The sequence below is a fragment of the Myodes glareolus genome, chromosome 18 (assembly GCF_982192425.1).
Source record: "Myodes glareolus chromosome 18, mMyoGla1.1, whole genome shotgun sequence".
NCBI classification, from domain to species: Eukaryota; Metazoa; Chordata; class Mammalia; order Rodentia; family Cricetidae; genus Myodes; species Myodes glareolus.
In genome coordinates this window covers 21,096,362-21,107,791 of record NC_142043.1, presented here as the reverse complement: position 1 = coordinate 21,107,791, position 11,430 = coordinate 21,096,362, and the positions used below count along the sequence as shown (strand labels likewise).

Genomic DNA, 11,430 nt, shown 5'->3' with positions numbered 1-11,430 from the left:
TACTGCCCGGAGCCTTTAAGGAAAGCAAGGTCTTGCTGACTCTTTAGGGAAGGGTCTTCACAAAGCAACAACGACAAAAGTAAAAGTAAAACTTTCAGCTGACGCTTTGGCTGCTATGAGCAGTTGTCCGTAGGCGTGGGTGTAAGCACGCACGGTGTGTGTGGGGGGAAGGGGGTGTTGGTAGAGTATTATCTGCTAAGGCTGAAACAACCCGAGATAGGATTGTTTTTTGCCTTAGGATTGCTAAATATTAAAGAAAGCGAAAAGGGCACACGGAATAACCACCTTGCTACTGTCTACCACAGCTTTCTGTTGAAAGCCTAGCTCAGTTGAGCTTGGTGATTTTTTTTTTTTTTTTTTTCATATTTGGGAGGAAGGCTGATCTTTCGGAAGTAGTTCCCAAGCCTGGCGTGCTCTCAGTTTTCCCAACCCAGGCTGAAGCTATTGTTTAATCACTAACAATGTTTTTGAAAGCCAGCATCTCCAGCCAGCGGCACCTTGGCTTCACTCTCAGCCAAGAGCGCGGGCTTTGGGGCGCCCATCTGTCAGAGATGGTATGAGACCCAGTCAGTGGTTCCCCTTAACAAGTCTCTAACCTTGTAAGCATCTTGGATGAGAGGCAGGTCCTGTGCTCCCCACTCTCTAGGATCCCTCTCCCACTCCTTGGGGACGCCACCACTGCTGCTGAGACTTAAAGCAGTTTTGTGACTTTCTCCCACTTAAATGGAAATTTCTTGATTTTCCCAGGCTTCTCTGTCAGGAGCCGCATGGCAGCTCCCTCACCGCAAAGGAACAGCTCTGGAGTTTTACGCCCTCCCCACACCCCATCCCTGGGGATGGGAAGGATGTTCCGTGACTCTCGGGCATGCTGTCTAAGGCTAGGATGGAAAGTCACAGCCTGCAGGCTGGATTGAGTCGAGGGAAGCTGCTGGGTCCCTGCCTGACGGTCTCCGGGTGTGTCCATTGAATTGCGGAGGACTGGTCCCCAGCGCGGGAACCCAAGCGCCACTACCCGAAGCGTCGCCCCGCTGACCCGCTCAAAGGCTAGCCAGCACCTGGAGGGCAGGACCTGGTCGCTCCTGCCCACACCCATTGCGGGAGGATGGCAGGACCAAGCGTGGCATAGCGGCGGGAGAAACCCAGAGAACTGCTGGTCCAGTTTGTTCACGAGGTACAAGGCGGACTTCACTCTCCGGACAGCTCCAAGCCTCAGGAAGAACCCACCCAAACTCCAGCCCGGGAGATGGACTTAGGATCAGGCTGGTGTTCTGCGGGGGAATAGGATACAGACTAAGCCGACACGGACTGTGTGTACACGCGTGGGAGTGTGCTTTGGGGGCACCCCGCAACCCTTCGGCCCGGCCGACGGACCCTCGGAGAGGAGGGAGTGGCAGCCGGGGGACTAAGGGAGAGCAAGGGACACCTCTCAAAGTGACGCCCCCAACAGATCCGGATTTGGAATTGGTAGGAGCAGAAATCCGGACCTCCCGGGGGGCCTGCTCCGCACACCCCACCGCCCCCGCCCGGTGCCCAGGCACTGAGCTCGTCTGCCCCCAGGGGCGCCCCGTCGGTTGCGGGCTTCCTCCAGCAGACCTGCCCGCGCACATGAGGCCGCTGCCCCCGCCGCAGGCGCCGGCGCCCCCCTCGCGGTGCCGGTGGTGATGCCATGCCCCGCCACCACGCGGGAGGAGAGGAGGGCGGTGCCGCCGGGCTCTGGGTGAGGAGCGGCGCGGCGGCGGCGGCGGGTGGGGGGCGCCCGGGCAGCGGCATGAAGGATGTGGAGTCCGGCCACGGCAGGGTGCTGCTGAACTCGGCGGCCGCCAGGGGCGACGGCCTGCTGCTGCTCGGCACCCGCGCGGCGGCGCTCGGAGGAGGTGGCGGCGGCCTGAGAGAGAGCCGCCGGGGCAAGCAGGGGGCCCGGATGAGCCTGCTGGGGAAGCCGCTCTCTTACACCAGCAGCCAGAGCTGTCGGCGCAACGTCAAGTATCGGCGGGTGCAGAACTATCTGTACAACGTGCTGGAGAGACCCCGAGGCTGGGCGTTCGTCTACCACGCGTTCGTGTGAGTACCCACTCCCCCCACCCCGTGCGCCCCCAACCATGCCCACTGTGGGGGAGCCCCCTGCGCCTGAACCCCTGGGGTGTTCTTGGAACCCGCGCCCTGGCCCGAGGCGCGGAAACGCGAGCGCGGGCGCGCACACACACACACACATACACACACGTGGTGGTTTTTATTTCTTTGCACGTGTTCGCGATAGGGCCCTCTGGAGCCCTCCATCTCTCTTGTCCCACCTCTCGCACTTGTTCAGATTGAACCATTTTGCCCTATAACACCCATGAAACTGCCGATCAGTTCCAGATACCTGTGCGATTGGAGTCAGAAGCAGGATTTAGGCGACTCAGATAATCGGGAGCAATTAGGTCTTGACATACGTAAACTTAACTGAGTGGGGCGCCCAGGAGCTGGGAAACACTCTGGGAGGATGGGCACCCACCTGAGACTGGAGAGTGTATAGGAGAGGGATGGCGGTGTGGGATGGAGTGGAGAGGAGAAGGTGAAGGGTGGGTCCACAGTCAGCCCTAGAGGTCCAACACAGGAAGCTGCTACATGGTGGAGAAAGAGACTAGGTTTTAAGCGCGCCCGCCCGGAAACACGCCTGGCCACCATCACAGCTGTCACCAACGGAAAATCTGTCAGTGCATGTAGTCCTTGCAACAGAAAGGTGGCCTGAGTCTAGGAGTGCTTGCGGGCCATGGGAGCTCTGCTCCACTCAGTCGCAGCAAGTGAGGAACCGTGGGTTCGGGAACATGGACCACAGTGCCAAGGCAGAGACTCAAGTGTTCAGTTCTGACCTGGAGCAAGCAGTGGGTTCAGTTGGCATTTATGGCACTGAGACAAAGTGGTGTGTGTGTGTGTGTGCGCGCGCGCGCGTGCGTGTGTTAAGTAAGCCTTGCCATCTAGCAGAGAATGCTTAATGAGAAAATGATTGGAAGCAAATGTTTATTTTTCCCTTAGGCGTTAAAAACCTTTCAGTGGCTTTAAAGTTTACTACTGTTTTTCCCACAACGTCCATTCATTCGATCTCCTGTTAGAGTTAGGTTTATCTGGACCACTTACAGTCGTCTTTACGCCGTTACACCCTGTCTAATTCACTGTTTTTAAAGAACACTCATCTTTTTGCACCCTCCCCGTCCCTTCCTTTCTTATGTTAAAGCGAAATATATTAGCCTTAGGAGACCTTCAGAGAAAGTTGCAGGCACATGCTGACTGATTCCTTGTTTCTTACTTAGCAAAATATGTTTGGAACACAGAAAAATTCCTTCAGAAATGAAGCATGCCATCCTATACTTATCCCTCCCTTGGAATGAAGAATTGGCACCAACCCAGAATACTTCAAAAATAATCCTAACCGGAGAGAAGGGACTGGTTTTGTAAATAGGTGAACCTGAAATATGACCAGGTAGAACTCAGGAAATTGGTCGTGTCTGCACGCTGGGGCCCTGGTGTCTGGAAATTTTTACGGTTCCAGATTGATGTGAACATGTAGGATTAGGTGGACTATTCCCGTCAGCTCTCTATGTTTGCAAGGCACACACAGGGCATGTTGCATTGTATCATCATTGCACCCAAAAGTATAAGTCCTATCCGTTGTTGATGGAAGAGATGGACGGATTTAGATGTAATTAATGATAGGGAAACACCACTGACACTTGTTAAGCTCATATCCTTGGCTTGGTATTCAATTACTCTAGTACTTAATGAGCCTAATAAATTATTTTGACCTGTCAGAATATACTGAAAAATTTAGCAATGATGATACTTAATTTGCAGGAAACGTCCACAGTATGGATGATGATATTTTTAGAACATGCTCAAAATATTCATGACTTTGAGTTTTAAATATGATGTAATACATTGCATTTTATCAGGGTAAACTACACGTTATGGATTCAGAGAGGGCTTGACACAGCCACCATTGCTGAACATATTGATGTCTCCTAAGCATTGTTTATAAACATGAATGAAAATTTCTCAAGATACAATATTTCCTTTTTGATAGCTGGTTAAGTTGGTTATTATGGGCTTCTGGGACTTTTTACACGTCAACAAATGGCTGTTTTAAAGGGTTCTAGTTTTACGTTTTTGCCTGTTAGCCAGCTTTATCAGTGAATTAGGTGGTAAATAGTACGTAAATTTTGTGCTTGCCAGCACAGTGTTGCTAATATAAAGTTCTCCGTAATGCTTCTAAGAGCCTCGCGGCTGTAGGGTTGGAGCATTTCAGCTACATAGTGATACAAGGTCCACGTTAGCACACAATCAGAGTGGACAGAGTCCACTGGGAAGATGGCACCCAACCACTGCAGAGCCCAGGCGAAGGGGGGTAATCACTGCTTATGACTTTAAATGAGGTTTTGAATAGCCGGAATTTACACGTTAAATTAATAAAGCAAGGTTACTTTGAGCTGTAAGCCTAATAAGACCATTACAGGAAAGTATAAGAAAATAATTTCTAGTGAGTTGTAACTAACTAATGCCCTGCCAGCCTGGGAATCCTCAAATCTTCATTTAATAACGGTTTTTTTGTGGCGTATTAAGCTCTGTGCCAAGAACAAGTACACTGTGATTAATGAGGCGCTTCAGGGATGAATTTACTTGGTTAGCCTGGTGTTTCCACTGCCAAGAAGCGAGAGAAGTATGTTTAATATTATGCTTCAGGTAAAGAGAAATTTCTGTTAAAATATGTGAAAATAATTATTATAATGATATTTTAATGGCCTGAATGTGATCTTACGAGTATATAGCCCAGACTACTGGTAAGGATGCTGGCAAGAACAGAGGTGACCTGCTGCAAGTGACTTCTTTCTCTGAATTTGTGGGCCTTGGCGATCCAGGCACTTCCTGCTCTATCGGAGGCCCCCGGGCAGCGACGTGCTCTGTCTTCAGCTGCCACACAGTTAACTAGATGAGCTCTTAACATAGGAGATGATTTCTTTTTAAAAGAAGTGGTTTGCTTCTTTTAAATTGCCCTTCTTTGGGGGAAATTGATAAGAATTATGATAGTTGCAGGAGTTCGTGATAGGGTTCCTAGCGTAAATTTGTGTCACTATGGCAAACATGGTCAGCCCTGAGGACTCTCACAGGAAGCCTAGTGAGATGCATCCATGCCGGCATATCATCTAGCATCACATTGCCCAGAGTATCTTTGCCTGATTTAGTACTGTGAATGAGAAGTCATACATACTTTGAACTAGAATATTCCACCAAAGCTAGGGACCCTGGAGTCATCCTTCCCCTCCCCTGCCCCCAAATAACCATTAAATGTTGCTCATTTGATTTGAAATATTTTTCCAGATATATCTCTTTCTCTCCTTTGCTGCTTCCTCTGCTGTTCCGGTTTTTCCCAACCTATCCTTCGCTGGCTGGTCACCTTCCTTCTATTTCCAATCCTGTAGCTGCCATCCTGACACAAGTATTATTAATAAAAGCTAAATATGATTATATCATTCATAGACTTCCTCATGTATGCATATTTGAACGTCTGAGGAATGTTATGATTTCCAAGTTAATGAGTCAAAGACCTCTGATTTCAAGGAGAGAAGGCATTTGGGTGAGGGTAAGCCTTTCAACAAGTGTGAAATGATGCTATCAGTATGATGACGGAAGAGATAAGTTATAAAGCTTCATGCAAAAGAGCAGACAGTACAGCTGAGACCAGAACAGCAGCAGTCTTCAAAGGAGAAGTCAGACATGGACTGACCTTGGACAATTAAGTAACCTATCTCAGGTGGACAGAACAGTGCAAATGAGCAATCTTGACGGAGACAATAGCTTTAGTGAAAATGTGGGGTCGTGGATGTGTTGTAACTGTAAGGATTTTAAGGGAGGGGGAACTGTGGTTGGTATGTAAAATGAATTTAAAAAAAAAAGAAAACAGAAAGAAGTCTTGCAGGATAAAGCCCTTTTCAAAAAGAGGATGGGGGGGCATGCACCCAATTTTTAGTAGTCTATGATGATGGTCGTGGAATCTTGTCTTTGTCCTATAGACTGAAGTAGTTAATGGATGGTGGAAATCAAGAGGATACATCTTAGTTTGGAAAATGAGTTGGGAGAGGGAATTTAAAATGGAGTTAGGACGATCTGTAATTTTCAGGAGGTAACAATTTTACAAAATTTCCTTTTTTCCTACTATAGTTTTTTTTTTATCGAATTCATCCTGAAAATGTCTGTTGGTTCTCTGTGTGCTGGGCTGCTGAAAAAGGGAGAGATGATTGCATAGAGAACTAAGGGAGTAACTGGGGGATAAAAAGAGATTCAACCAGCACTGTTTCTTTCTCTTCTAAAATTCATTCTTTGAGACTTTCGTACAATATATTTTTATTATACCCACTCCCTATTTCCCCCTCCAGCTCCTCTCAAATCTCCTCCCACTTTCCCATCCTAACTTCATATCTTGTTCTTTAATAACCCACATTAAATTCATGTATTTAATAGCATGAATTTAATAACAATTCGTGTTGCCTGTTTGCCACCGGTGTGGGACTATCCACTGGCATATGCACAACCTAAGGAGGGGCAAGACCCCCAAACAAAATGTTTCCTCCCCTACTGGCCAACATCAACTCTTCAGTTTGGATGGGGCCTTGAGAACCCATCGTGATCCACGCTGGAACATTGTCTGGTTTGATCTTGTACAGGCAACCACCACTGATGTGAGTGTGTCATGTCTGGAAGGTGCTATGTCATGGTGTAATAGGTTCTCCTAACTCCTGACCCTTAGAATTTCTGTGCGCCCTCTTACTTGATGGTTCATACCTTTGATGGATAAGGGGAGAGGTGTGATACACCTGTCCCATTTAGGGCTGAGTACTCCAGTCATTTGTTTAAAAAAAAAATGTTAGAGATACAGAATTGATTGCAAGTTTTCACTCATCTGAGGGGTCAATGAAGATGATTCCAGCCTGTGGTTTGGGAAATAGCAGTATCATTCAGTAATTTATGTGGCAAACCGTGAAGACTCAAGTTCCCAGGAATATAAAGAGCTCAAATTTGCTCAAGTATGATTTCTGATATGCTTAGTTATTTGGGTGACAATTGGAAGGCCTGGGAACAGGAATCCAGCTTATGTCTTGTCTCATGGACTTTAGGTAGGCAACCCCTAGTATTTCAAGCACACAAAAGTCACATGGGAAAATACTTTGAAGGAATCAATTAATTGAAAAAAAAATCTTGAGGTTAATAGAAATGTCTTGATCCTATACCTAGATTATGAAATCTTTATCAGCCTGTGACAGTTAGAAGAATGAATCAAAAACAGCAAGAAGCGAAAAGGGTGGAGGATTAAGAATCCGAAGATAGACCCAGACACTGATGGAATAATCCAGAGGCTCAGAAACTGATGAAACTTCACTACATTTCTGCTGAATGATGCTCCTGAAGAACACGGTCTTTGTTGCCAGAGTATATGTGGAATGACTCAGGTCATAAGTATATTTTAGTATATCCAAGTATGATTAGGAATTATGTAAATTAGGCTCCAGTTTCCTTGGGACAGTTCATGAGAACCTCATGTCATCTTTTTTACTTAAGTATAGCCCTTCCCAAGTCCCCATTCCCCTGATTACTAGCCTTGCTTGCCCACTTTGTCCTGTGTCTCATAACTATTCGATTGTTTATGCTAGGCTGTCTGTTTTTCCCACTTAGTGTACCCTGACTTTTCAACACATACTTTCAATATTCATTGTCTCTTCAAATTGCAATACAAAAGTAGCTTCGTAGGCACATTTTCAGGCAGTTGGTATGGATGAGGTAGGTACCACTTTTCTTAGATTTCATTGCATTCTGGGAAGGCAATGAATAATAGATCATGGTGCTTCATTTATCTTTGTGGTGGTGGTGTCTTTTTGCCCCAGAACTTTAGTATGGGGGAAAACTTCCCTTGCAGAAAGTCTACTTAATTCAGAATCTCATTTATTTAACAAGGTCTTAGGTATCTCATCGGGCTGTGTTAATTGCTAACTGGATGAGTGAAGGAGTGGGTTTTTTTTTTTTTTTGGAAGTCCTCTATGCAGAAATTTCAAGTAGGCCAAAGCTGAAAGAAATACCAGGTCTTTGCAATTTTCTTGGAGATGCTAATGCCTCAGAAGATGACGGTTTGACCTCTACCTTTTCTAAGTAACTGATGTGCAGCAATCATTTGACCCTTTGGGTTTCTGACTCTTCATCTATGCAGGGCCAGAACAGTGTCTGCTACGCAAGTAAAATGGCATAATAGAATGATTCTAAAATACTATCACAGAAGGAACCAAGTATTTGGAATACAAAGTTATCTGGTATTTTAATCATTTCCCTTCTCATCTCTGAGCTGGAATGTAGCAATATTTCAGTTATAATTTTAATAAAGAAAGCTTGCCTGAAGGCCAGAAAGTAAAACAGCCCCACTGGTCAACCTTACAAACCAGGCAGTGGTGACACACACCTTTAATCCAAGTAGCCACACTAGTTTGCCATAGAAACCAGGCAGTAGTGGTGCACACCTTTAATTTCAGCATTATGGAGAAATATAAAATGGGAGAAGACAGCTCTCACACACAGTCAGTCTCATTCTCAGACTCCTGGAGGCAGGATTGCCAATTTGGACTGAGGTAGAGGTAAGAGCCAGTGGCTGTCTGTTTTGTTTTTATGACCTACGGGTTGAGCCCCAGTTTCTGTTTCTGGGTTTTTATTAATCATGATACATGGATAATTACCTCCTAATCCATGGCTATACCTTCATGCCCTACTCCTCAAGTTCTATGTGCCCTACCACAGCTAAAGGCACCTTTCCTATATTTAGTACACCATTCCTCCGACTGGAAAAGGACTCTGGTCCTTGCCTCTCCTCATTCCATGTACTTAGAACTACAATCCTGCTCCTGAGTCACTAATACTCAGAACTCTTTTTTTGCACAACTGTGGTCGATGTGTGCATCTCAGTTCATTTACTGATATTCCAACTCCCCAGACCATACTAGTTCCCCTTTGGTAGACAGAATTTTACTCTACTGTTTGCTTTCTGTATCTGATGCCATTAGACCTAATTAATTGTTTATCATTTGCATAAGAATTCTGTTCCAAATTAAGTCTATATCTGTAGAAATTGATGCTTACATTTTGTTTAAAAGGCATTCATTAAAAAATACTTATTCCCCTTAGGTGCAAAGTGGTTAAATTTATTCTGCTTTATATTCAGCTAATATAGTAATATAATATATACCATTGCAAATCAGTCTATTTTTTTAAAAATATAAATAAATACTTTCATACTGGAGGCCTATGAGCCAATTAAAAAATGTTAAAATTGTTCATATATCAACATTGGGAATAGGATGGCATAAAAGAAACAAAAATATGAGAACAGTATTTCAAAGTGGAATAAAGTCGTGGTGCAAGAAGCACTGTAAACAAGGGAGATAGCCAGAAGCCTTTTGATAATTGCTTGCAAAGGAGTAATGCCAATATTAATTTTTAATTGCAAATGGCTATTTTGGCAGATGAAAATGCCGGCGGAGCATGTTTTGCCCTAACCCAGTGGTGTGAAACTACTGGAAGCCAAAACATTGACTAGCCACAGTCCAGTTATACAGGAGGATGTGTCCATGTTTGCACTTCATTTTTCATTTTTCTCCAAGCATTTTTAAGTGCACTCTTCAACATTCTATTTGGTTGCATAATGGGAGGCAGATCGGCATGTAACTTCGCTTTTTTTTTTTTTTTTTTGCATTACTAGTGAAATTCTTTGACGACTTTCAGAGATTTCTAGTGATTTTTTTAACATTTTTTTTTTGCATGACTTTGTCAGAAGAGTGAGTTTCCTAAGTGTTTGTTAATTCAGCAGTTCTGGAATTTGAAAATAATTTTTACTTTTCTATTAGGTAAATGTGTATGCTACACACATTGCTAAACTCACATCAACACATTCATCATCAGAGAGTATACCTTTCTTCTGTTACTCCAGTGAAAGCCAAATGAGTCAAGTGAACAAAAAGAAATAAAGAAAGAAAAATGCTGAATTCATTCAGTTATTTAAGATTATCTGGTAGTTTTAAAGTTAACTGATTTTAACTGTATGTGAAGAGATATGGCTTTTATGAACACAGTCACCTTGAATATTATCCCATTAATATTATTTATGAGGCTATTCTAGACTGTTTCTTCTTGACTCCATGGCAGGATAATCTTCTATTACTGTAATATTAAAGTTCATATGTCCTTTTCTGTAACGATACATCCAGTTTCTCATGTATCTTAAAGCCACAGAAGTTAATGTGTTCAATGATAGTCATTCCACAAAGTGGATGATGTCACAGAAGTACATTGTTAGGTTCAAATTCAGTCTCATTTTTGCTCCTACTGATTTGATAGCCATGAGGAAGTTGCTTTCAATACCAGCTTTCTTAGTTTGTAAAAAGGGACCAGGATACATTAAATTATAATATTAGAATTACATGTGAGAGCACTGTATATTTATATAAAATATTTAAAATATGTATACTTCCATTGGTGTGTTGATTGCTTTTGAAACTGCTAATAATATTCGGAATAATATAGTAGAAGGCTCTATTTCCATTCTAAAATTCTAGGATTTTATATAGTATTACCACCTATTGGTTAATCTTTGAAACAGATAGAACTAAGGCAGGAAATAATGACCTCTCTATTTTTTCATTTTTTCTTTCCCTTCCTTCCTTCCTTCCTTCCTTCCTTCCTTCCTTCCTTCCTTCCTTCTTTCCTTTATCCTTCCTTTATCCCTTTCTTCCTTGCTTTTCTAATGGAGTCCCCTGATGTGGTCCAGGTTGGCTTCCACATCTGTCTCAAGCCCAGTCTGGTTCCTGAGTCCTGGGATTACAAGCATGCTCCAGAACATGCAAATGTCACTAGCTCTCCTGTCAGTGTACTTCTTGGCCAAAGCTACAAATGATGGCGTAAAGGAGATCAAGAGCAGAGATAGATTGGTTATTTCTGGTAATTGGGTTGGGTCGTTATATAGATAGTGAGGTTATTAACTGAGACCAGGACTTCAGGTGGCACAACAAATTGAGGTATGTAAGTGGTGATAAAAATGAGATTAACTATGGAGATACCAAAGGTACTGGTGGAATTCCTGATAGTGTGTCTGTAGTAGTAGCTCGCGGATATTGCTTTAAAATACTGGAGATAAAATCACAAGGAAGGCAGTAAAGAAAATGTTAGTAGGTCATGATGGATACCTGGATAATGCCTGCAATTAAGGATAGACGAGGAAATAGGGAATGGAATAGAGTAAAAGCAAGATGTAGGGGAAACAGACTAAACATTGGGAAGTAGCATTTAACTTAAAAATATCTACTGCATACTCTGTCCTAGTCATTAGGAGTTTCAATATGCAAGAAAGCATCTATAATCTAGCACCAG

General features: G+C 43.9%; 1 protein-coding gene across 2 annotated transcripts in view; it reads left to right on the top strand.

Moving 5' to 3' along the window:
• Window positions 1-499: 499 nt before the first annotated feature.
• The window catches only part of Kcnq5 (potassium voltage-gated channel subfamily Q member 5), a 519,189-nt gene continuing 508,258 nt past the window's right edge, over window positions 500-11,430 (top strand). For both annotated transcript variants that reach the window (XM_085679420.2, XM_048430486.3), the window contains exon 1: window positions 500-2,061. In XM_085679420.2, the coding sequence (XP_085535546.2) occupies window positions 1,667-2,061 (395 nt within the window). In that variant the 5' untranslated portion in view covers window positions 500-1,666. The remainder of the gene's footprint in view (window positions 2,062-11,430) is intronic.